The sequence below is a fragment of the Pygocentrus nattereri genome, chromosome 9 (genome assembly GCF_015220715.1).
Source record: "Pygocentrus nattereri isolate fPygNat1 chromosome 9, fPygNat1.pri, whole genome shotgun sequence".
NCBI lineage: Eukaryota > Metazoa > Chordata > Actinopteri > Characiformes > Serrasalmidae > Pygocentrus > Pygocentrus nattereri.
In genome coordinates, this window is record NC_051219.1 from 2,499,248 (window position 1) to 2,526,362 (window position 27,115).

At 42.9% G+C, this 27,115-nt stretch overlaps 2 protein-coding genes across 2 annotated transcripts in view; both read right to left on the minus strand.

The window, feature by feature from the left end:
• LOC108416094 (butyrophilin subfamily 3 member A2-like) overlaps positions 1 to 27,115 on the minus strand; it is a 534,853-nt gene that overhangs the window by 160,308 nt on the left and 347,430 nt on the right. The gene's annotated exons all lie outside the window — the stretch shown is intronic.
• Positions 28 to 13,191, minus strand: LOC108411008 (sulfotransferase 1C1-like). Its single transcript, XM_037541219.1, has 7 exons — positions 13,118 to 13,191; positions 8,454 to 8,608; positions 7,495 to 7,592; positions 5,237 to 5,363; positions 3,434 to 3,528; positions 3,143 to 3,323; positions 28 to 1,522 (listed from the first exon to the last, which is right to left on the minus strand). Exons 1-7 carry the CDS (start codon positions 13,189 to 13,191, stop codon positions 1,410 to 1,412), a joined length of 843 nt encoding a protein of 280 aa, XP_037397116.1. The 3' UTR covers positions 28 to 1,409.

The following is a 27,115-nucleotide window of genomic DNA, read 5'->3' on the forward strand; positions in this document are numbered from 1 at the left end:
AAGAGGTAGACCTCAGAGAAGGTTTATGGATGTAGTGAAGGTGGACATGGAGATGGTTGGTGTAAAAGTAGAGGAGACAGTAGATAGGGCAAGATGGAGGCAGATGATCCGCTGTGGTGACCCCTAAAGGGCAGCCGAAAGAAGAAGAAGAACATACCGTAGATCTTTCACCTCACTGCATCACACCCATCTACTCCTTCTACCCCAGAGGTCATCAGATCTAGATGGCCAGACACCAGCACAGTTGAGGGATTTCTTTGCCAAAAAACACCTGATTCAATTAATCAGTTAATCACCAGGTGTTTAAAGCTCTGAGGTCAGAAATTGACATGTGATGAAGGGCTAGAGTTGGATGGATAACACAAATTGTGCATTAGCAGATGGGCTACAGCAGAGGTGCTCAATCCTGGTCCTGGTGTTCTACCACTCTGCAGATTTTAGGACACCTGATCCAGGTAATGACGGCCTTCAGGGGAATCTAAATATTAGAGCCAGGTGTGTTGGATCAGATACACCTGACTCGGGTGGCAGATTTCCAGGGCCAGGATTGGGCACCCCTTGGCTAAAGTCTCTAAGGGCATGTTTCCACATAGTACACAGGACCAGAACCTTTGGCACCAGAAAAGTGGAGCTTTGCTTTCTCCACTGTCCACTGGTCAACTACCAAGGGTTCCAGTTTAATGTTTTTTGGTACCAGCTCGAGACAGCTGTCAACAGGACCTAATGGTACTCAAGTGAGTTCTCCTTCCACACCCATTTCAATTCAGGAAAGGCTTGCTGATTAACTGATTAGTTGGATCAGGTGTGTTGGAAGCAGGGCAAACACTAAAAAGTGCACGGCAGGGGGTCCTCCAGGACCAGAAGTGGGAACCACTGATCTAAGCCAACATAAGCTAGTTGGGAAACTTGCACTTGGCATGGTGTAACTGCATACTCACCCATAAGCTAAGCTAACAAGCAAGTAAAGTAGCTAATTAGCCACTGAGGAAGCTTTAGAGTTGCATAAAATGACCTAAAAGACTTTAGGTGGTTACTTGTGGTTATCATTACAGGGGACAATTGAAACCATAAGTTACATAGGTTCTCTTTTGGGTCTTGTTTTTGAATATGAAGTGGAAAAACGCCCTAACTGTGCACCAGCAAGGTGGAGCTACATGTTAAAGGTTTCTAATAAAGTGGGTGGTGGGTCTAAAAGCTAATATTAGCTTATTGGCTTGTAGATACATTTTGTTATTGATATAAAGAACAACTTAACCTCCACCCAGCAATCACTGGTTGGTTTTAAAGATCAATCAAATATCTATTGTGTGTATCCTCAGTGTGTCCATGATTGCTTGGATCACAGTTCCAGATATGCTCCAGTGCTTGCTGAGGTGCTGCTTCAACAGGTTCTTGATGGTAGTAAATCCTTATATGCTGGTGCGAAAGGGAATGTCCACGTCTGCCATTTGTCTGGCATAGTCCTCATCAAACATTTGGGATTGAGCTGGAGTGAAATGGTTCGTCCAGTCTCCAACCTCCCCTGAGACGAAGACATTAAGCAGAATTAAGCTTCCACATGAAGCTGATCAAGTTATCTGTACGCTTGATTTTCTCATAATTCATAATGTCAAATGCTACAGACATACAGACGGGTGACAAACGAAAGGATAACCTGAATAAATGAGTGGATAAACATAATCATAAAAAGATACATTTCAGCAACATCCCTTTATGCTCGATGGAATGTGTAAAAATGATAAACAAAGCCCAGCTGACCACAGTCTTGGATGAAGATGGTAAGAGGAAGATTTAAGTCACTTTAGAGATGCTTAGTCTTTCAATTCTGCCAGTTCTGTGGGAAAGACATCAGGTTTGGAAAACACGGTTTGAAATTGCGTTCAAAGGCACGTTCAATGACTGCTTGAGCAAGAACAGTCGGACCACATCTACACAGAGAGGGATATTATAGTAGGGTTTGCTGTACATAAACCCCTCCTTACATCCTCACAAAGTGGGAGAGTGCATGTTCAGCCTACACCAAGAGAACAGGACAGGCCTGAATGCTTGACCCTTACAGGCAGGGTTCCACTTGTACCCAGTCTTGTACCCAGGGAAAAGGCACTACAAATCAATACAGAATTATTCTGATCGGACAAATTATCCTATGATGAAACATTCCTATCCTAATGGTTGTGGTCTTTTTCAAGATGTCTTTGCCCCCACAAACAGGGCAATTGAAACAGTGGTCATTGAATGGTTTGAGGAGTACAGTGTAAAAAATTACAAAATTCACCACACTCAAACTTCTTAGACAAAGTTCTACCAACTCCCTTTTCAAGTCCTGCATCTCAGTTAGTTAAACAATTTAGAATTTGTTGTTACTTGGTTTCCCCACTAGCTGGACAGTCCTATGAGGAATTTCTCCTTTGAGCTTCCAGATGTGGACAGCTGTGGCCTTGCTGGGCTTCAAACCCACAATCTTATGATGTTGGGATGAATTATTAGACAGTTGCACCACATGTAACCATGCTATTCTTCAAGGTTAAAACATCAACAGGAGATTGTGAGCGATGCCATAGGCATCCATAAGTAGGTACCCAAGAGGAGAAAATGTCTGGTGGGATTGTTTGATGGGAAGAGTTCCAGCCAGTGGGGAAATTGAGTTAAACAAGAAAAACAAATTATATACTGAGAAGCAGAACTTATAAATTTAAGGCCTTTAGACTCAACTCAGATGTTTAAACTAGGTGAACTCTAGTGTCCTCAAGTTGGGTTAACAAAAGAAAAGGTTTAACCAGTTACTTTATAATTTTAATTTCATTTTTAACACTTTGATAATGTAATGCAAGTGTTAGGTAAATTGTATCTTACAGTTTTGCAGTCACTATTAGTTGAAGATTTTGAACCAGCATTTGCTCCACCATCATCAAAACATTTGAGGGTATAAGTTTCTGATAAACGGTGTTCCTTCCTTCCAGCACGATTCCAGAGACTTTCAGAATCTATAGCAACATACACTGAAGCTCTTCTGGTGGGTCATGGTGGCCCAACACCTTACTGAGACACTTTATGTTGGTTTTTCCTTTACCTTGTCACCCGTCTGATAGCTTTCAATGTTGGAAGAACCAGGTTAAGTGGAATTACAACAAGACTTACAAACCTTTTCTCATGAACGCAGAGATGGAGTGGTCAAACACTGCCTTTGGAAGGAACGTGTAGTTGGCCATCGGATTGTCCTTCATGACTTTGAAAGACGTCAGCTGCACAATTTTGTCAATGACATCATCACTTACCGACAAGTCCATGTAGCGCATGATCCGCTCTACCTCCCGACGAGGGTCCTCGAGTTGGAAAAAGCATGAATTATGAATCAAAGGCCTAACAGCCCAGAAACCAGAGTTGCTATGTAGCATCAATGATTAAGGAATCTCTAAATGCACCCACACTGTACCTCCTTCAAGTCCTCAAAGAAAAGGTAAAGGATATTCCTCTTCTCTCTTTCCTGCCAGTAACCTTTCACATGGTCATACCAAGAGCCCCAGCTCACTGAGGACAGGTCAGGAAAGAACAGCTCAGTTTTAGGAAATTAATCATTAACTAATCATGCATACAGCTTGAAGAACAATGGATCCATCAAATTATTGATAGTGCACTCTTTAAAAAGATGATACCTCAGGGGTTCTTTAGTAAAAAATACAGTGGTTCGATATAGAAATATGAACACTCAAAGAACCATTTGAATTGTTCTTTGCATGATGAAATGTTTTTCAGATTTATGGACAATGTGTTGTCTTTAAAAAGATAGTTCATCAACAAATTTTTAGCAAAGAAAGTGGTTCTATATAGAGCCATGAACACTCAAAGAACCCTTTGCATCATGAAAGGGTTCTTCAGGTTGATGCAGAATGTGTGTATATGGTTCTACGCAGAACCATTTGTTATGGTGTCAAACTAGTAACAACAGAAGGACCCTTTTCTGTGCTATAAAGAACCCCTTTCAAAAGGTTTCTACATAGAACCATATACAACACTGTAGCACGGCATGTGCTACCCCAGGCTCAAGGAGGACGCTGGAGGCAGAGTTCAAGGTGGCAAAAGCCATTACTTTTATTTTCGCACAAAATAAACAAACACAACAAACCACCACTAAGCTGGCCACTGTTCAGTGGCTTCCGCTAGCCAGCTAGACTTTTCAGTCCTTCTCTTCAGTGGAGCTTTTCAGCTCTACCATCCTCAGCTGCTGCTCATTTCTTTCTCTCTCTTTCTCTCTCTCTGTTCCCTCTCAGCTCTTTTTAAAGGCATTCACGTGAACACCAGAGCCGAGAGAGAACAAGGGCTTGCCGCTCCGCCTCCCAGTTACCACCCTCAGCTAGCAACACAGCCACCTGGGTCAAAAGTAGCGGTCTCACAGCATGACAGGGGGTTGGGCCCGGGCGGTGGAGCTCAGGACTCGCTTCTTCCTCCCGTGCCTCCCGTAGCCTGCACCAGCGTCGTCCTCCTCCTCCGGCCGGGAGAGCTCGGGCTTTGCGCTCCACCCCTTCACACACGCGGCTCTCTCCCTGGTGTCCCCTCCAAGGTGTGTCGCCGCTGAGTGCTCGGGCCCAGCCTTTCTGCCGGCTCTCTCAGCCATCATCGTCAGGGCCCGGGGGGGCAGGCGCATGCCACAGACACATTCTACAGCAATCTGAAGAACACTTTCATGAAGCAAAGAACCCTTTAATAAATGCGAAGGGTTCTTTGAGTGTTCACAGTTCTATATAGGACTAAAGAACCCTTAAAGACCCTTCTTTTTAAGAGTGCACGATCAATGTCAAGCTTGTAACAATGGAAGAACCCTTTTTGAAAACCCTTTTCAAAAAGGTTTTACACAGAACCATATACAGCATTTTCTCCATCAATCTGAAGAACCCTTTCATGATGCAAAGAACCCTTTAATTATGTGGTTCTATATAGATCACTTTTCTTTTTTAAGAACCCTTAAAGAACCATATTTTTAAAGAATGTATGGTTCTATATAGCACCCAAAAGCATTGTTCTATTGTTACGATGTCAAGCTTGTAACAATGGAAGAACCTTTTTGGGTGCTAAATTGAACCCTGTTCAAAAAGGTTCTACATAGAACCATACGCACCACATTCTCCATCAATCTGATGAACCCTTTTATGATGCAGAGGGTTCCACATAGAACTACTGTCTTTATTAAAGAACTCTTGAAGAAGCATCTTTTTTAAGAATGTATTTTTTTCACTCTTACATTTTCCCCTCATGAACTTATGGATGTACTCATCCCAGGGACCTGGTTCTGGCTGAGTCAGGTTCATGCGGTCAAAGTGGTAGTAGCTGACCAGGTTGTCTTTGGCGTTTCGAGCCACATAAATGACCTGAGAAACCAAGAAGAGGGAAACCGTGATGGGAATGTCCTGTAATAAGGTATTTTAAGATGTTCTCAGCCTGGTTGCCTTCATTAGGGACCTCTGAAGTCGCAGCATCACACACAAACACACATCTTCTAAGCCACTTCTCCCTCTGGAGCATATCCTGTCATCGGGCAGAAGGCTTGATACACCCTGGACAGGTTGCCAGTCTATCACAGTACTTTACATACAGTTTCCCTTCAAATGTCTCTGGATCCTCTGAATTAGGAGGCCATTAAGGAGACGAAATACAAATTGATATTGTATTGATATTATATGACTGGCAGCAAAATACCTCAAACCTATCAACAAGCTTCATCAAATGTGATGGTCAAAGGGGAATGGTCTAGATAATTAAATGACTGACTTGTAAACAAAATGGCTCAGAGTGGTCAAATGCTCTGCTGTAGAAAAAATGATTGTTCACAGTGGTGGTGATAGGAACCAGATGTCCACCTCTAAAAACTCCCTCACAGAATGCTATAGCATGAAATGGTTAGATATACACTGCCTGTCTGACACATTGCTTTATAATAGTTTGTTCACTGGTGGTTTTGGTTAATAAATAAAATGGCTATATTTGTGTTGTAGACTAGCTTGCTAAACTACTCCCACCCCATGCATGAGACTGCACTGGGCAGTTCCTTCAGTGACCAGCTCCTTCACCCCAAGTGTGTGAAGGAGTGCTATCGCAGGTCCTTCCTTCCTGCTGCTGTGAGACTGTTCAACCAGCACTGCTCCCAGTAGACCACACACACATACAATATACACACACACAATATACACACACACATAAAATATACACACATACAATATACAAACATACAATACACACACACATACAGAATGTGAACATTCTTCATTTGCAATATGTTCCTATGTTCCTAAGTGCAATACAGATTTCTATGCAACTCTTATTTTATTTTATTTTATTATTATTATCCTTGGCGGCACGGTGGCGTGGTGGGTAGCGCTGTCGCCTTACAGGAAGGAGGGCCTGGGTTCGATCCCCTGGCCAGGCGATCCTCTCTGTGTGGAGTTTGCATGTTCTCCCCGTGTCTGCGTGGGTTTCCTCCGGGTTCTCCGGTTTCCTCCCACAGTCCAAAGACATGCAGTCAGGCCAATTGGACATGCTACATTGCCCCTAGGTGTGAATGTGTGAGTGTCTGTCTGCCCTGCGATGGACTGGCGACCTGTCCAGGGTGTATCCTGCCTTCCGCCCGATGACCGCTGGGATAGGCTCCAGTACCCCCCCGCGACCCTGACGGAGAAGCGGCTTAGAAAATGGATGGATTATTATCCTTATTTTCCTGTAAATAGTCTAGAGATTTAGCTTTAATTTTTATTATTTATAATGTTGATAATGTTTATACTGTTTTCCATTTCTATTACTGAGTGCCTTACTCCTGTTACTGCTGCTGCTGTAATACTGTGAATTTCCCCGCTGTGGGACTAATAAAGGATTATCTTATCTTATCTTATCTTGGACGTGGTGACCTCTGGTTCCTATCACCACCACTGTAGAAAAGTAATCAGAGTCAGTTTTTTTCCCCAAGTTATTAGTTAATACACTAAATACGTCATTTTGATATTCTAATTTATAGAAAGTGATTATTTTCATACATTAAGTCTGTATTTTGAGCAATAAGTCAATAATAGTGTGTTTCCATAAAATAACGATGATGTAAAAAGCAGCATCACTGCTGTGGAATCAGGCCTCAGAAACCACATGGTTAGATCTATTTGAGATGACTTAACCTGACATGGTTTGAGTCAATGCGTGTGATGATGATTAAGCTGCAATGCTAATTGGCACACGTTTCCATTACTACTGACTACATTAGACTTTTAGCTCCCGTGCAAAACTAAAGAAGTAAATGTGTTTGGAATGACTGAATACATTTGGTGTCAAGAAAAACGGTGTACATTTATCTTTTGCCAAAATATGACTTTAAAGCCACCATTAACCAAAGATCGTATAGGAAAGTCATAATTTTTGCTTGGTATGGAACACCTTATGCCATTTCAATGGAATTCTCCCAATTCCCTCTTGTCATATCAGTTCTAAAACATACAGAGCTTGAACGTTTATCCTGACCTTGCATTTATTTTTCCAGAATCCCTCAGGCACAAGCTGGATGGGCAGGTGTGTCTTGATGACCCTGGGAGGTTTCATGGAACCGAGAAGTTCAAGGCCTGAGAAACGAGTGGAGAAAAATCATATGTCACAGATGTCAGCCAGACCTCAGTGCCACTATTGTGTAGTATTTTTCTCACTGGTTAGTTCCAGCTAACAACTAAACAGAGACAGACAGTAGGGAATGTGTGAGTATCTTCAGTGGTGTGAATGAGATCCGATGATGTTTATCCATTTAAATCATTTAGAGAGGGCTACTCAAGCTGGTCGAACAAAGGAAGGTTAGGAATAAATTAAGCAGTGGTGGAAAGTTTTACACCCTAAAAGTCAGGCTCAAGGTCTGAACTAAGGTTGTTGTTTTTGTTACATTGTATATATTTGGTCCACTTAGTTTTGGATTCCTATTGTAATTTAGCAAGCGCACTAATAAAACCCTGCATGGCACACCTACATCCTATTGTCATTACCTAAGTAGGCTGCATCTCCCTGTACGTTCCATTGAGTGTGTTTACATGCACTCAGTAAACCAATTGTAATTGGATTTCTGCATCTGATTATTCAAAAGGTCATGTAAACAATAGAAATTTGTGAGTTCAGGCCATGCCTTCAACATGGTGGTGGTAGTATGAGGGGAGACCGATTGAGTGAGGGGGGAAGAACTCTGCGAACTTGAGCTGGAGTTCTGGGCTGTTTCTGCCTGTAGCCAGAAGGCTGGACCCCTCATAGCCGTAGCTCATAATCCTCATGCATTATTTTTCCAAAAAGAATTCGAGTGACATAAAAACAATGGTTTGTTTCTCATTTTGGCTTGTATTCTGCAAGTCACTATAGAAAAGTAACGTTATGTGCATTGCATTTCACATTTTTTGCATGGATTCCTCACTATAATTTGTACGGTGGTAAGTAAAGTGAATCCATACCTGATGGAATAGGCGGAGGAGCTTGGATCTCCAAGAATGGGATGCGCTGAACAGTAGGAGCTCTCATACAAGCTTTTGCATCTCCATTGTGCAATAGCAAGTCCACTATCTCTTGGGTCCAGGTGGTGCCTAAAACATAGCAAATAATAATAAAACTATTTTATTGATCAAAACAGTAGAGATTACACCAGTCTGATACTGTGTATCTATATCAGTATGAGGCAAAGTAAAAACGATGCTAGAACGAATCCAATCAAACGCTGTAACATATCTGTCCTGAAGCGGCACTCACTCACACTGTGTGATGTTAGCTGTGGTTTTCAGCCTTTGTTTGAGTAGTTGGAGCCTACTTTTTGATTGATGCTTCAAAGAAAATTAGCTCATTTTAAAGACCCCCCTCCTTTTTCACGGTTAACACCTCTTTTATGGTATATTATGATTATATATTGGTTTTTGTTAGGATAGACTACATTTTTCCATTGAAAACACAGGCTTTCTCATTACTTCCATTAAAAGGAGGTGCTAGCGGCTTAGTTCTTTACTTTGTGAGTATCCTTGAATCTGTCCAGGGTCCAATATTCTAAAGTAGGCTAATGTAAGGACTACAACCAATATATTGTATCTGACGTGGTGTTGGCATGTTAGTGTGTGTTTACTACAACGCCTAAGGTTATAGAACATGTTGCTGCAGGTTACTTACCTTACATAAAAGTCAAATATTAAATCATGCTTAAGATAGCAGACCTCTAAAATTTTACAAGAGTGTTTGTGACCTGGAATGAAAATGCTTAAGCATGGCTGTGATAAGGCCTGCCATTATTATGAACCCTTAAGAAGAAATTATACGGTTATTAGTAGTTAGCATGCAACATGTACGCCCTGTAATGCTAACCGCTCCTTAATGCTGCTCGTTTTAGGCTCAATTTGCAACCCTGGTTAACAATGGGTAACATTTATAACCTTCAATTAGTTTGAATGACTTTAAAACAATGATTTTAATGACAACATTTGATTAAAACAATTTTTTTAACTTTTTCTTCTGCTCTATTTTTATACTTGTTTTTTACTGCATTAATGTCACCTTAAAGGGGAATATGATCTCTATGTTCAACCCTGTAACAACCAGTGATTTTTGGTGAAAATAGTCTTAAAACATTTCACTTAGTAGATTATGTTACCAAAAGTGTCAATTTGGTAGGTTATATTACCAAAGGTGTCAGTTTGGTAGGTTATGTTACCAAAAGAGTGAGTTTGGTAGGTTATGTTACCAAAAGTGTCAATTTGGTAGGTTATATTATCAAAGGTGTCAGTTTGGTAGGTCATGTTACCAAAAGTGTGAGTTTGGTAGGTTATGTTACCAAAAGTGTCAGTTTGGTAGGTTATGTTACCAAAAGTGTGAGTTTGGTAGGTCATGTTACCAAAAGTGTCAATTTGGTAGGTTATGTTTCCAAAAGTGTCAGTTGGTAGGTCATGTTACCAAAAGTGTCAGTTTGGTAGGTTATGTTACCAAAAGTGTCAGTTTGGTAGGTTATGTTACCAAAAGTGTCAGTTTGGTAGGTCATGTTACCAAAAGTGTCAGTTTGGTAGGTTATGTTTCCAAAAGTGTCAGTTTGGTAGGTCATGTTACCAAAAGTGTCAGTTTGGTAGGTTATGTTACCAAAAGTGTGAGTTTGGTAGGTTATGTTACCAAAAGTGTGAGTTTGGTAGGTCATGTTACCAAAAGTGTGAGTTTGGTAGGTCATGTTACCAAAAGTGTCAGTTTGGTAGGTTATGTTACCAAAAGTGTGAGTTTGGTAGGTTATGTTACCAAAAGTGTGAGTTTGGTAGGTTATGTTACCAAAAGTGTGAGTTTGGTAGGTCATGTTACCAAAAGTGACAGTTTGGTAGGTCATGTTACCAAAAGTGTCAGTTTGGTAGGTTGTTACCAAAAGTGTGAGTTTGGTAGGTCATGTTACCAAAAGTGTCAGTTTGGTAGGTTATGTTACCAAAAGTGTGAGTTTGGTAGGTTATGTTACCAAAAGTGTCAGGTTGGTAGGTTATGTTACCAAAAGTGTGAGTTTGGTAGGCTATGTTACCAAAAGTGTCAGTTTGGTAGGTTATGTTACCAAAAGTGTGAGTTTGGTAGGTTATGTTACCAAAGGTGTCAGTTTGGTAGGCCATGTTACCAAAAGTGTCAGTTTGGTAGGTCATGTTACCAAAAGTGTCAGTTTGAATTCAATTGACACAGGCTTTTAAATGCCATTTTTACATGTCCCAAAAAATTGGCAACAGGTTTGCAAAAAGGTTGCAGAAAATGCTGTACATTTCAGTAAAAAAACACCTCATATGTGATTTGACTGCCTGAGGTTGGGACACATTTTTAAAGACGTTCAAGGCCTAAAATGAACTCTATTCACTATTCTATGAACATAACTAAGACAGTGGAATGCATTAAAATTAACACTGAAGTCGATTATATAACTGAATAAATAAATGAACAAACAGGTCTGGCATATTTTCAGAGGGGTTCCTTGAAATGGACTTTCTGTTGACATTGACTTAAAGATTAAATAACCTTTGAAAGCAAACAGTGTTTAGAACGAGGCCAGTAACCTCACTGCCAACTTATTCAGCAATCCCCATGTGGGAAATACTTTGGACCATTCATAAATGACTATATGCTTGAGGTTTTTCCATGTCAAAGTTATACAGCAGACTCAGGAATGTTAGACTCAGAGCAAATAAATATTCAAAAGTTAACAGATCACTCTGATCAAAATGAAAAACCTAATCATTGCTTCACTGCTTCGGTTGTAAATGTATTTATCCACCACCTACAGTGGTGTCATGGTTGTCTCTAAAGCAGACTAGAAAAACCCTGTTCTGATGCTGTATCTTGAAAGTGGAAGGAACTTTTGGAAAACTTTTTTCCACAAGCTAGTACAGATAGCAAAGTTTGGTGGGGGATATTCCCATTGGTTGTATGACATATTTGCACAATGCATCCTGGCGATTGTAGTGAGGTGAGAGAACAACGATGGACGGGTACACAAAAAGGTTAATTCTGTCAGACTGATGACACAATGCTCAGTAAAAAAACAGCATAACATGTTAAGCTCATATTTCCTTTTCAACGTCCAGGTTTAACCAGCGAAAGCAGATCAGGATCGACACTTAATCCTTCTTAATTTTGAAACAAATTGAAACATTGAAATTAAAATTGAAACATTAGCTGCCACACTGAAGATATTTTGGACATAAATACTTGCACCTCATTGGATCTGTAAATACTTTGGCCAACTGAACTCAAGTTAGGTTTAGCATTAGTTAAAATGATCCAACTGACATCAATCTGTAATGTGTAATAATAATAACTGTGTGCAAAAACTCAATAATTTGAACTGCTTTATACTAGATGATTCATATTTATTATTACAGTCACTGCCACTTTACTATATTCATAAGTACTTAAATCCTGTGTACTTATTGCAATTTTTCTCTTTCTCTTTGTTTTTAGATATTATTATTATTAATAATTAAATAATATTAATATATACAATACATATATAATAATTATATAATAAAAATTATTAAAGTGTTTATTCTTTTACATAAATGGTTGCAACTGTAACAACTGCAATTTCCCTCTGGGATCAATAAAGGATTCTGATTCTGATTCTGATCAGGAGTGTAAAGAGGTTTGCAGACACCTGTTCATCTAACGTTTCTTCTGAAATCAAGGTGTAAATTGGGAGTTTGGACTCCTTTGCTGCTGTAACAGCCTCTACGCCTTCATGAAAGCTTTACTGTAGATGTTGGACCATTGCTGTGAGGATTTAATTGCATTTAGCCACAAGAGCATGAGTTAGATGTTGGATGGTCGGTTCTGGATTACTCAAATTCATCCCAAAGTGATTGAATTTAGTTTCCTCACTCCAGAGAACACAGTTTCACTGCTTAATAGTCCAATGCTGGGGGCTTTATACCCCTCTAGTCCACGCTTGGCATTGGACATGGTGACCTTAGGCCCATGAGCAGCTACTCCAGAGTGTATTGGCATTGCTTTTCTATGAAGATTATACAAACTGCACATGCCCAACTGAACCAGCAATGGATGTCTTAACGTAGTTGAATTCACTATTTAGGGTGTCTACATATGTAATAACCTGAGTTTTGTGCAATCAGGATACTTTATTTGTTGAAAAAATGCATTTCATTTTATTATGCGGTGAGGCATTGGGTGTATTTCATTTTGTTATAAATAAATAGATAATTTCATCGTTCTACAGAAAGAAAAAAAACGAGTTAAAAATAGTAAATTCACTTAATTATTTCATGATTGTTTATAAGTTAACACCCAGGTATTTGTCATGATTTCAAGTGTGCTCGCGAAATGTGAGTTCGTGAGGGAAAGTAAAATAACGCGAGAAGTGAGTTCGGGGAAAAAAAAAAAAAAGCGCGGACTGGTGTGTGTTCGGGTGGACAGGCACGGAGATCGTTTGAGCCCAGAAAACGTTATAAAAGTGCTTGCTGCTGAGTTTGTCCGGCTTGGATCCTCGTTCCTTACTCCAAATGATCGCGGGAGGAGATCGTGGCCGACCTGCACGGTAGAGGAGTGAGTTTGAACGAGTTTTGAGGACCAAGTCGAGGAGCTAAGCTAAGCTAGAGCTAGCGCTGCTGCCGACCGTGAGGATTTCGCCTTAGGAAGAGCCGAACGGGATTTAAAGTGCGACACGCGGATCCAGCCAACTATCTGCATCGTGGGACGAGAGCCAGGGGAGTTGGAATTCGGTGTTGTGCATCTTCTGAGTTCGTGACGACGAGGAAAGTACTTCAGACCGGTAGTGTTACTGTTTTCATTAAGGGATATGAGCTCCAACGCGCGCCACCAAACTTAGGAGTGAGTTTTCATACAATACTAAGAGTGCACTCTAAAAAAACTTTAAAACTATACAAAAAGGCCGAAGTTAATTTATTTTTGACTGGGGAGTTTGTGTTATGTTTGGCATTTCATTAATATAAATTTCTAAAAAAGTACATTATTGTGTGGATATTGTTTTTTGTTGTACACTATATTTGTTTACCATGGGAAACCTCTTTAGAATCAGTTAAACTCCTAGACACAGTTCATATACATTGGAATGTCTTTTTCACCACAGTGAGATTACAAATTGAAGAGAACCTACGAAAGGTGGTATCTTATAGCGAGCTGAGTGGTGAAAGGGTTACATTTTTGGGGGCTCGTCCGGGATTATTATTTTTGTGTAAATATTGTTTGTGTACAGATTACCCAGTTTGGATTGAATGCAAATGTTTCGTTATTAAGTTGCTGTGCTAAATTCTGATTTTTGCTAACAAAATGGATGCAGCAAGGATTGAAAGGTGGTGTGAAAAACATCAGTTATCTTTTGCTAAGGCCATTGTTTTGAGTGGTGTTTCTGATGTGACAGACGATGTTCTACTTGCAGCTCTTAACACAGTCAAGGCTATAGGAAAGACCAGAATAGTAGAGAAATGTTTCGACACAAACACTAAAACTGACTTTGTACTTGTTCAGACCTCTGCTACAGTGACTGGACAGACTTTACCAAATGCTATCGGCATTCCTGGCGAAGTTGGTCCCTGGCCTATTCATGTACTTCCTGCGGTCACAGAATTTGAACAATTTCAAGCCAAGCTGCTGTCATTTCTTAAAAGTGAAGGCAAAAGCATCGCTGATGTTAAAGGACTATTAAACCCTCCCTCGCTAGATGTAAATGCTGCTCTTGTCAATGCTATTAGCTCTCTTGTGGACAAATGCAATGCTGCGCCAGCTGACACTCAAAGCTACAGGAAGCTGCGGATGTTTTCTGGAGTCAGACCAACCCCTAGTGGCGAAGATGAGTATGACGCTTGGGCAGAGCAAACTACACACATGCTGGAGGAATGGCAATGTGGAGACAGCGTAAAGAAACAAAGGATAGTTGAGAGTCTGAGAGGCCCAGCCGCCGACATAATAAGATTCTCAAGAGCGCAAAATCCCAACGCCACATCAAATGATTATATGCAGGCACTGGAAACAGCATTTGGAACTACTGAAAGTTCAGCTGATCTCCTAGTCAAGTTCAGAAGCACATTTCAAATTGAGGGAGAGAAACTGTCAACATACCTGTTACGACTAGACAAACTGCTGCATTGTGTGTTCCGGAAGGGAGGCTTGCAGTTATCTGACATGAATCGACTCCGTACTGAACAAGTTGTACGAGGCGCTCTACCACATGATATGACTGCAATGCGCATACGGATGACACACAAGCTAAGAGAACCTCTAACCTTCAGTGAACTCTTGAAAGAAGTCAGAGAAGAAGAAGATATGCTGCAGGGCAGAAATGACACTAAAAGTGCCGTAATGTCAAAAGTAGTCACTTCTGTCACCACGTCCTCACCTGAAGTCAAAACTGACCCTGAGGTGGAACGACTCAAAAGGGAACTCAAGGAAATGAAAGCTGAAATGAGCAGTCTAAAAGTTGTGAGCGTCGCCACAGCTGCAGTACAACCTGAAATAAAGAGTACAAACTATGAACGTGCAAATAAAAGCAAGTACAAAGGGAGTTCATTGGCACAAAGGCCAAAGACTAATTCAGAGATTCCTCTTGGCGTATTTTGCTACAAGTGTGGAGAAGATGGTCACTACATGCGAGATTGTAATAGCCCAGAAAATCTCCTAAGAGTCAACAAACGTCTTATCAAACTGACAAAGAAATTGGGAAACTACCACGGGGCCCAGTAGTGGAACGGCCTGGGGTCCCGCTGGTAAAGACACGTTCCAAGAGCATCAAAACAGAGAAAGAAGTGGAAGACACTATTCCCCAAGGCTTAGTTGGCCCTAGTTCTGCTGTACCAGTACAGATTGAAGGCATTTACACTAAAGCTATTCTTGACACTGGTTCTCAAGTCACTCTGCTCTATAGATCCTTCTACGACAGATACCTGACTCATCTGCCATTAACGCCTATCAGTGTTCTGCAGATATGGGGCCTCAGTCCCGCTGATTATCCGTACGATGGCTATTTGTCACTAAAGCTGGAGTTCAGGGAAGCTGATGTAGGTGTGACTGAGACCATTGATGCACTTGTGCTAGTCTGTCCCGATCCAGTTGTGAAAGACAATGCATCTATGCTTGTTGGCACAAACACTCCCACTGTGAGAAGACTTCTAAAAAGCTACAAGGACCGTGATGGGGGAAATGTCATGGCAGCGAAACATATCCATCCTGCAGGTGGTGTAGCAAGGGTCAAAGGTGTGCCAAAATTTCAAGGGATTCCAAACACTCAAGCCATTTTGGTGGACTCACCTGATGATCTTACAGGGGAATCAAGGTTTCCAGATCAGCTTTTAGTGAGACCCGAACTGCAGTCAGCCGCTGTTGTAAGTTCCAGAAAAATCACTGTCCTGGTTAGGAACAATTCGACAAAAGAGATCTCACTTACCAGAGGTATGCCAATTGCCCACCTCTTCCCTGTTGATGTGCTGTCAATATCGGCCACCAGTAAAGAGATCGATCTCAAGTCTTCAAAGAAACTAACCTCATCATCTTTTGACTTTGGAACATCACCTGTTCCCGAGAAATGGAAAGAAAGACTAGTGACTAAAATGATGGAACACAGTGAAGTTTTCTCTACTCATGAGTTTGATGTAGGCTGTAGTAAAAGCACAATGCATACAATCAAAATAAACGATGACAAGCCATTTCGAGAAAGGTCCCGTCGCTTACCACCTGCTGACTTAGAAGCACTCAGAGAGCATCTATTGCAGTTGAAAGGTGCTGGCATCATTACAGAATCGCGCAGTCCTTATGCCTCACCTATTGTGGTGGTGAAAAAGAAAACTGGCAAGATTAGGATGTGTGTGGACTATAGGACACTAAACAAGCGTACTATTCCTGATCAGTACACAGTACCCAAAATTGAAGATGCACTTACCTGTCTTAATGGAAGCAAATGGTTCAGCGTTTTAGATCTGCGAAGTGGTTATTACCAAGTGCCCATGAGTGAAGCAGACAAAGAAAAGACCGCTTTTATCTGCCCACTTGGCTTCTACCAGTTCGAAAGGATGCCACAAGGGGTGTCAGGCGCTCCTGCAACATTTCAGCGTATCATGGAAAAAACAGTCGGAGACATGAACTTGCTGGAAGTTTTGGTCTATTTGGATGACCTCATAGTGTTTGGCGCTACACTTGAACAGCACGAGCAAAGACTATTAAAAGTGCTCAACCGCCTAAAAGAGGAAGGCCTTAAGCTGTCCTTAGACAAATGCCAGTTTTGCCAGCCATCAGTGTCTTACGTCGGACACATTGTTTCCCAGAAAGGAGTGTCTACAGATCCAAAGAAAACGGAGGCAGTCACTTCCTGGCCCCGACCAACAACTGTAACCACCCTACGATCATTTCTTGGATTCTGCGGGTATTACAGACGCTTTGTCAAAGATTATTCTAAGGTTGCTTTCCCGCTGAACCAACTTTTGTCTGGCTACCCCCCTCATGGAAAAAGGTTCAGGAATAATCAGGAGCAACCCTATTTCAATCCGTCTGAGCCCTTTGGTTCAAGGTGGGATGACCATTGCCAAACAGCTTTTGAAGAGTTAAAGCACCGACTTGTAAACGCTCCAGTACTAGCCTTTGCTAACCCGCAGTTACCCTATGTGCTACATGTTGATGCTAGCAGAGAGGGACTAGGGGGTGTTTTATATCAGGATCAAGGTGAAGGACTAAGACCAGTTGCATTTGTAAGTCGCAGTCTAACCCCATCGGAACGTCACTATCCGGCTCACAAGTTGGAATACCTTGCCTTGAAGTGGGCCGTAGTCGACAAGCTGCACGACTATCTGTACGGTGCAAAGTTTGAAGTCCGAACAGATAGCAACCCTTTGACGTACGTCTTGACGTCAGCCAAACTAGACGCAACGGGTCACCGTTGGCTCGCAGCCTTGTCAACATATGACTTCAGTCTCAAGTACAGAGCCGGTACTCAAAATATTGATGCCGACGCTTTGTCAAGGCGACCGCATCCTGACAAAACTGTTGAACAGCCATGGACTGACATTTCCGCAGATGGTGTGAGAGCTATGTGTCAAGTGTCTACCGTGATCAAGACAGATACTTGTCCTAACAAAGCAGTTGATCATTTAGGCCTTTCCATGCAAGCCATACCCAAGGCCTACTGCAACCTGTCTACACTCAGTGTCAAGGAAATGCCTATTTTGAGCCCCTCTGAGATCTCGAAGGCTCAACAAGAGGATCCCACAATCGGTGAAATATGGAAAGCTCTCAAGCAAGGAGACACAAATCACGCTAAGTCAAAAAGTTCTGCTGGCTCACTACTACGGAGAGAGTGGGACCGACTAAAATTTCAACAGGATGTCATGTACCGAATCACTGTTCCACCTGGCCGAGCGCGCCGTTCACAGTTAGTGTTGCCGGAAAAATTTAGGAAAAGGGTGCTGCAGTCACTCCATGATGATTCTGGTCATCTCGGCATTGACAAGACCTATGGACTCATTAAAGAAAGGTTCTATTGGCCTAAAATGAAATCCGACGTCGAAGGACACTGCAAACTCTGTGCTCGGTGCATAACGAGAAAGACACTTCCAAAGAAAGTTGCATCATTGTTCCACATGCAAAGTCATGGCCCTTTGGACCTTGTATGTATGGATTTCTTATCCATTGAACCAGACTCCAACAACACAGAAAATGTCCTGGTCATTACCGATCATTACACCCGCTATGCGCAGGCCTTCCCAACAAGAGATCAGAAAGCTTCTACTGTAGCTAAAGTCCTGCTTGAGAAGTATTTCGTCCATTACGGATTGCCAAAACGCATGCACAGTGATCAGGGAAGAGATTTTGAGAGTCGTCTCATACATGAGTTGCTGAGTACCCTTGGTGTAGACAAATCAAGAACGACCCCATATCATCCACAAGGGGATCCCCAACCTGAGAGATTTAATAGGACATTGTTAGATATGCTTGGGACCCTAGAGCCTGACAAGAAAAGAAAATGGAGTCAACACATTTCACATTTGGTCCATGCTTACAATTGCACACCAAATGAAGCCACTGGATTCTCGCCTTACTACCTTATGTTTGGGCGTGAAGCAAGGATGCCGGTGGATTTGTGTTTTGGAACATCCAGTGATGATACAAGCCAAGACACTTATCTCCGATACATCACAGACATAAGGAAAGAGTTAAAAACGGCTTACGAACTTGCTGAGGCTGCTGTTGCAAAACAAAATAAAGGAAACAAACAGAGATACGACAAGAAAATCAAATTCTCACAATTGTTACCTGGAGACAGAGTCCTAATACGCAATCTCGGATTACAAGGAAAACATAAGCTAGCAGATCGCTGGAGCTCAACGCCTTATGTTGTAGAAAGCCAAATGTCAAACCTACCTGTGTTTCGGCTGAAACCAGAAGATGGAAGTGGACCCATCAAAACCCTGCATCGTAATCACATTTTGCCTCTGGGTCATAAAGTGTGTTTGGATTCAGTGCAAAGCTCAAGGCTTGCTCCAGAAAGAAAAAGAACAAGGAGAAAGAGAAACAATACCAGGAAAGACAACAACGAAACCATCCTCAACCTCAACATGCCAGTACAAGGCAATAACGAAGAGGAATACACAGATTCAGAAGATGAAGAATTCGGAGTCTGGTGTGACATACCATTCATGACACAAAATACAAGAGGAGACAAGGAGGCATCAGAACCATTCAGTTTGGATTTGGATATTCAGTCTGAAGATCCAGCTGCTCGAGAGGGACAGGATGCTGACAATGACGAGACTCAACCTGACATAGCTGAGCACACTGACTTGCAAGGGACCAGTGACCCACAGCCGGACTTTCCAAACACTATGATTTTGGACTTGAACCCTGACCCTGACTCTCAAGATGGCTTGCGCATTGACAAGACAAGACAATCTAACCGACCTAGGAAAGCCCCCTCGAGACTGACTTACGATACACCGGGTACTCCTAGTGTTACTTACCCTACCGTGAAATATGTTTCGTGTTTGTACAAGTGGATTAGTTCCCCTTTTGCGACCTAGTTGGGTTAAGTTTATTGGATTATATGCCAAGTCATGAGGGCATGCCTTTTTTGGTGGGGGGAGAGTGTAATAACCTGAGTTTTGTGCAATCAGGATACTTTATTTGTTGAAAAAATGCATTTCATTTTATTATGCGGTGAGGCATTGGGTGTATTTCATTTTGTTATAAATAAATAGATAATTTCATCGTTCTACAGAAAGAAAAAAAACGAGTTAAAAATAGTAAATTCACTTAATTATTTCATGATTGTTTATAAGTTAACACCCAGGTATTTGTCATGATTTCAAGTGTGCTCGCGAAATGTGAGTTCGTGAGGGAAAGTAAAATAACGCGAGAAGTGAGTTCGGGGAAAAAAAAAAAAAAGCGCGGACTGGTGTGTGTTCGGGTGGACAGGCACGGAGATCGTTTGAGCCCAGAAAACGTTATAAAAGTGCTTGCTGCTGAGTTTGTCCGGCTTGGATCCTCGTTCCTTACTCCAAATGATCGCGGGAGGAGATCGTGGCCGACCTGCACGGTAGAGGAGTGAGTTTGAACGAGTTTTGAGGACCAAGTCGAGGAGCTAAGCTAAGCTAGAGCTAGCGCTGCTGCCGACCGTGAGGATTTCGCCTTAGGAAGAGCCGAACGGGATTTAAAGTGCGACACGCGGATCCAGCCAACTATCTGCATCGTGGGACGAGAGCCAGGGGAGTTGGAATTCGGTGTTGTGCATCTTCTGAGTTCGTGACGACGAGGAAAGTACTTCAGACCGGTAGTGTTACTGTTTTCATTAAGGGATATGAGCTCCAACGCGCGCCACCAAACTTAGGAGTGAGTTTTCATACAATACTAAGAGTGCACTCTAAAAAAACTTTAAAACTATACAAAAAGGCCGAAGTTAATTTATTTTTGACTGGGGAGTTTGTGTTATGTTTGGCATTTCATTAATATAAATTTCTAAAAAGTACATTATTGTGTGGATATTGTTTTTTGTTGTACACTATATTTGTTTACCATGGGAAACCTCTTTAGAATCAGTTAAACTCCTAGACACAGTTCATATACATTGGAATGTCTTTTTCACCACAGTGAGATTACAAATTGAAGAGAACCTACGAAAGGTGGTATCTTATAGCGAGCTGAGTGGTGAAAGGGTTACATGTATGAGTGTGAGTGTGTGTGTATGAGTGTGAGTGTGTGTGAGTGTGTGTATATTTATATATGTATGTGTGTGTGAGTGTATGTGTGTGAGTGTGTGAGTGTGTGTATGTGTGAGTGTGTTTGTGTGAGTGTGTGTGTGTAAGAGTATGAGTGTGTGTGAGTGTGTGTATATTTATATATGTATGTGTGTGTGTGTGTGTGATTGTGTGTGTGTATATGTATGAGTGTGAGTGTGTGTGTGTGAGTGTATGTGTGTGAGTGTGTGAGTGTGTGTATGTGTGAGTGTGTTTGTGTGAGTGTGTGTGTGTAAGAGTATGAGTGTGAGTGTGTGTGTGTGTGTGTGTGTGTGTGTGTGTGTGTGTAAGAGTATGAGTGTGTGTGTGTGTGTGTGTGTGTGTGTGTGTGTGTGTGTGTGTGTGTGTGTGTGTATTTATATATGTATGTGTGTGTGAGTGTATGTGTGTGAGTGTGTGTATGTGTGAGTGTGTTTGTGTGAGTGTGTGTGTGTAAGAGTATGAGTGTGAGTGTGTGTGTGTGTGTGTGTGTGTGTGTATTTATATATGTATGTGAAAGGACCGGCCGTTTTTGGTCCGTTCATGAAGAGGAACCAGAGAGTGGATCACCTGTCCTGTGGAAAGCCTCAGTTGCAGCGGGAGCGCTCGGTGCAGGAAGACAGAACGACTCTCTTAATCAATCAAAGAGTTTATTAAGTCTTCTGCACAAAGAAAGAAGGGGACTTCTTCTTTTATACAAACACGTCCTGCCCTGTTGCGTACAAGCAAACATGGTGGACCCAAATAAGTTGTCTAACAGTCATGAAATGCTAAGCTGACACTCACGGACCACCGGAACTGCCCAAAGGAGGGGGGCTTCTGCTCTGTGTACGATAATCTTACCTACGAAAGAGAACAAATGGTTCTGGACAGAATGTTGTCCCGATAAGAGGAGCAAGTTGTTTGTGCAAACTGCCAAGGACAGTAGCTATGCTTGCTGCAAAGTCTGTTTAGAGCAGAGTTAGAGCAGAGTTAACCCTTTCATTCCCCTCTTTTATGCCTCACCAACTGGTGAGGCATAACAGGGCGAGTCACAGTGGTGCGTGAGAACACACATACATATGGTTGGTGCTGGAGATGAGAGGCTGGTATACGGGCCGCGGGGGTCGCATCGCAGAGGCCAGCGCGTAGACCCTTTCCATGAGGCATCTGAAAAAAAAAACCAAGGGCCCAAACACAACAAGAGCAAAACCATACAGATAATGGGGACAGCCATGGCAAAATAAGGAGTAAGTAGTTAATAAGGAGTTAGTAAGGAGTTAGTAAGGAGTTAGTAAGGAGTTAGTAAGGACATATTTAAGAATGTACTGCAAACATGTAGTAAGATCTGTAGTGTTGCGAGTTTTAGAACAAAAATCCTGTGATAGAGAAAGAGAATAATTAATGTGAGGGTAATCATAATGAGTAACATTCAAACAGTCAGGAGACAGACAGGTGTGTGCTACAGCCTGCAGAGTAGCAGAGAGATCCTGAGGGGCCGTAGTCATGGAGTGCTTGTTCACACTGGAGGGCATCAGGTGACACACGTAGCAGGAGTCATTGGTGTACTGCTTGGCTGTCCAGTTAGCATACTGCCAGAAAACGTTATCCATGGGGGATCCGCCAGCACGTTCCACCAGGCACAAGATTAATATTAGCTGCAACATACTTCTGTAACACAGGACAGGTTAGAGATAGGAAACAAAAATATTTAGACGTCTAACATGTATATACATCACTGCGGGGCTGACTGACATCTGGAGGCATGAATCCACTGTGGAAAAAGATCAGTTAATACCCCCGTGCGTGTGACAGCGAGTACAGTAGTGGGTTCAGAGAAAGGGGAGTCTGAAAAACCCTTTCTCTCAAATTTCTTGACCAATACCTGATCACCCGGCTTAAAAGCATGGGTTGGGACCTTGGGAGGGTCTGTGATAGTTTGGTTGACCCTCTCCCAGTATTCATTCAGAACAGTTAACAACCCTGCGGCGTACTCGCTGCGACGCACATCCAAGTCCGCCGTTCCCCCCAGAGCCGATTTCTGACGCCATGGGAGGGGGAACGGACGTCCCATGACAATTTCATACGGCGACAGACCACCCAGAGTGTCTGTGCGCGCCATCTGCAGCACCTTCACCCAATTGGTAGTGTTCTGCGTCTGCATGGCTTTTCGTAACCGCCCTTTTATAGTCCGATTAACCCTTTCGACCATACCCGAGGATTGAGGGTGATAGGGGATGTGGAAAGCCCAGTCTATGCTCAGGTGCTTCGCGAGCATCTGTGTGACTTTGGAGGTGACCGGTGTGCCTTTGTCGGAGTCTATTCCTAAGGGGACACCGTAACGCGGTGTGATTTCTTGGCATAGTTTTGTCTCAACTGTATTTGCATTTTCTTTATTGCATGGGAATGCCTCTGTCCAACCAAAAATTTATCTACTAAGACCAGTAAATATTTGTACGGCCCTACAGTCGTCATGTGTGTGAAATCGATTTGCCATTCTTGAAAAGGTGTTTCCGGTTTAGGAAGAACTTGGTGCGGTCCGGCCAGTTTTGGGTTATTCTGTGCACATGTAAGACAACGGTCTAATATGCGATCAACGGCAGAGTTCAAATTGTGAATGCAAAACAATTCGGACATGTCATGCTTTACCCCTCTTCGTTCCCGATGCGAAATACCATGAAAATCGGGAACGAGGAACAGAACACAATGTGCGGGCGGGCACAGCCTGCCCCGGGCGTCGCGCAGCGGTTTGACGGCTGGATCGTAGCCCGATGACAGCCAATGCTTGATATCAGAGTCCGAGGCGGTGGCCTGAATACAGTCAAGATCAAGACCAGGAAGTAAGTCAACCGTGAGTGCAGCACAGGAGAAGGAAGCCGAATTCATAAAAGGGCTAGTGGGGCCATGAAGAGCTCAGCGTTTTGCGGCAGAGTCGGCGGTATTGTTACCAACAGAGTCAGGGTCGCTACTACGCTGGTGAGCGCGAACTTTAACAACGGCCAGTCGGGAGGGCAGGAAGCTCGCCCTGATCAGGTCCTCGATAAGCGACGCATGGGAAATGGGTTTGTTATCAGTAGTAACGAAACCGCGTTGATGCCAGATTCCCCCAAAATCATGAACTACGGCAAAAGCGTAACGGCTGTCCGTGTATATAGTGACATCTTGGTCTTGAGCCATCCGATGATGGCTTGGAACATGATCCATCAACATAAAATGCAAGGCCAGAAGGCAACGGGGTGGAAGACACGAATAGAAGTTTCACCGGCCAGACGGGTCTCGCAGTCATGCACGTCTAGAGTGGGACTGGAGGCGTCGTGTGGTAACAGAAGTAAACGCATTAAAGCGGAAGAGACAGTATCTAGTGAGGAGTGCGGACGCACAGTGAGGTTTTCGGTGTTCAACAAAATGTTTTCATAGCCTGCACGCCGCTGAGCAGACAAGTGCTGTGTAGAACAGTTATTTAGGAGCTGACAGACCTGATGAGAGGTGTGTAAGGTCAAGTCATGACCTAGGACGATTTTTTCAGCATCCTGTACCATTAGTGCGCACGCCGCGACCGCTCGGAGACAGGACGGAAGGCCTCGGGCCGCAACGTCCAATGTTTTAGAATAATATGCGCAAGGGCGCAAACCTCCCCCGTGGGGCTGAGCCAGAACCGCAGCAGCAGTGCCCCCCGACTCCGACACCCACAGGTGAAATGGCAGAGCGTAGTTGGGCAGGCCCAAGGCTGGTGCAGACTGCAGTGAGGACAGTAGAGCAGAGTCCATGTGAGGCGATGAGTCATGGCCTGTTCGTGAGTGAAGGAGGCACGCAGTGTTTTGTCATGCGCGGAGCAGTCAGGAATCCACTGTCTGCAGTAATTGATGAGGCCGAGGAAAGACATCATAGCCTGCTTGGTGGCGGGCTTGGGAAGCTGCGTGATGCATGACACTCGGTCAGCGGAGAGGAGGCGTTGACCTTGAGATAGTTCATGACCCAGATATTGGACCCGGGGTAGGCAGAACTGCAGTTTCTTTAGTGAAACCTTGAAGCCCAGGGTAGCCAAGCGCATGAGGACCAGTTTAGATGCCTCAGTGCACGTGGAGCTGTCAGGGGCCGAAATCAGAAGGTCATCTGCATACTGCAGGAGCACAGCACCCCCGGGGAGGGAAAGGTCAGAAATGAGGTCTCGGAGCAACGCGGCGAACGCCGCAGGCGAGTCGCAGAAACCTTGCGGCAAACGAGACCACGTGTATTGGCGTTGGCGATGAGTAAAAGCGAAAATCGGCTGGGTGTCAGGTTCAACAGGAATGCTGAAAAAAGCAGAACTAACGTCTAAAACAGTAAAAAATGCGTGTTGACACGGAATGGAGGTCAATATCGAAGAGACATCAGGCACAATTGGGGCAATAGGCACGATGGCGTCATTAAGGCGCCGAAAATCTTGAGTGAATCGCCAAGAACCGTCCGGCTTGGGGACTGGGTTAATCGGTGTGTTATACGCACTTTGACATGGGACGACCACACCTAGAGAAAGAAGTTTCTGTAGAATAGAGTCTATACCACACAGTTTGTGCTCGGGCAAAGGGTATTGTATAACTTAAACAGGAGTGAGGCTTTTTAGAGTAGCCTCATATGGTTTACAATCAACCCTGCCAACATCATCCTTATGTGCAGCCCAAACAGTGTGTGGTATAGAACGCAGAGGCTCAGGAACCTCTGTGGCGTGTGAGACAGACAGCAGAGCAGACACAGGTGATTTAAAGGATTTATTGGCGATGTTGAGATCGCGATTGAAATCTCCCGTGGACACAGTCATGCGCGAACCAGAAATGGACAGGGATAGACCAAGTTTACTCATTAAATCCCGCCCCATAAGGTTAAAGGGACAATCTGGCATGAACACGAAAGAATGAGTAAATCGCACTGCGTCGCATACAACCTGAAGTGGGGGCGTATACGGAGATGAGAAGGGCTGTCCTGTAATACCCACAGAGCTAGTGATTCTAGATGATAACGGCCCCTCATAGCTGGGTCCGAGTGAAGAGAGCGTGGCGCCGGTATCAATGAGAAAATTATAATCAACACCAGATACATTGAGAGACACAACAGGAAGGTCATGATTCAGATGGTTGGCAAGGTGAAGAGCACATTTTGGTAACAAAAAGTGCAGCTGTCCTGTTATTTATCTGTCTCTTCTTAAACCTAACCTGCCTGGCACTGCTGTGGATTGAAGTCCACATTTCAAAAAATACACAGTAGTGATCACACAATGCAACATCCTTAATAGAGGCTGAAATGTTAAGACCCTTTGAGATAACCACATCCAAAGTGTGACCATGGCAATGTGTGCTTCCAGTCACATGCTGAGAAAGTTCAAAAGATTCAAGTACATCATAGAGTTCTTTGGCGTAATTATCCTTGTGATTATCACTATGAATGTTAAAATCACCAGCAATAACAAAATGATCAAATTCAGTAGAAATAAAAGATAACATATCTGTGAAGTCATCAATAAAATTAGCATTGTACCTTGGAGGTCTGTAGACAGTTACTAATAATATTCTTTGTGCTCCTTTAAAGTCGCATCTAAATATTCAAAAGATGTGAAATCACCAAGTGGTAACTGCTTGCATTGGAAAGTATCATTAAACAGCATTGCTACACTTCCGCCTTTCTTGCCGGTGCGTGAAACGTTTAAAAAGTTAAAGTTTGGTGGAGCCATCTCAGTTAACACAATATCAGCACTATATGAGTTTAATGTCTCTGTTAAAAGCATGAAATCAAGCCTGTGAGTTTAATTAAATCATTAATTATATAAGACTTATTTGTAAGAGATCTGATATTTAGTAGAGCTAACTTAATAACCTGTGCACTTTGTTTCAAAGACTGTGAGTTACTTCTAACATACTGCAGGTTGGATGTATTCACAGTATCTGACCTAAACTCCTTGTTCTTTCTGCTTCTGATACGAACTGGAATGGGAAAGATAATTGGGACACAGGGTCCATGCTTGTTTTGGAAACAAGTACCGCTGATATCATCACTGTAGCAGCACGGACCCAAAAGAGAGAATGCAGAAAGGCTGAGCGCAGATGGCGTAAAACCAAACTTCACACACATAAGGAGAGTTTCTTCAGTTCACCCCACACCTTTTTCACGTCATACCACGATTTATAGCTTTCATTCATGTAAGATAGGTCTCATCCAGGATCTCCTATGCCCTCATTAATCATGCGATGTGCGGAACCCAAATAGCCCGCATCGAAAGTGCCCTCCCTGGGGTACGCGGGTATTTGCGGATTACTTTCGGTCCAACCAGCTAGGTTGGACAAAAATGGATCAACATAATAGCCCAAATTACATCTACGCATCCATGCAGCTGGTGTCTCTTCCGGCTCTGGTTGGAACGACGTGCCCAGTATGGAAAAATACAGTGAGAGCTG

Coding starts and splice junctions, on each gene's coding strand:
- LOC108411008 (XM_037541219.1), bottom strand. CDS start 13,191: ATGCAGATAGTTGGCTGGATCCGCGTGTCGCACTTTAAATCCCGTTCG. Junction 7,593..8,453: donor TCCTCCGCCTATTCCATCAG/GTATGGATTCAC, acceptor CTCGTTTCTCAG/GCCTTGAACTTCTCGGTTCC. Junction 3,529..5,236: donor TAAGTTCATGAGGGGAAAAT/GTAAGAGTGAAA, acceptor ACCTGTCCTCAG/TGAGCTGGGGCTCTTGGTAT.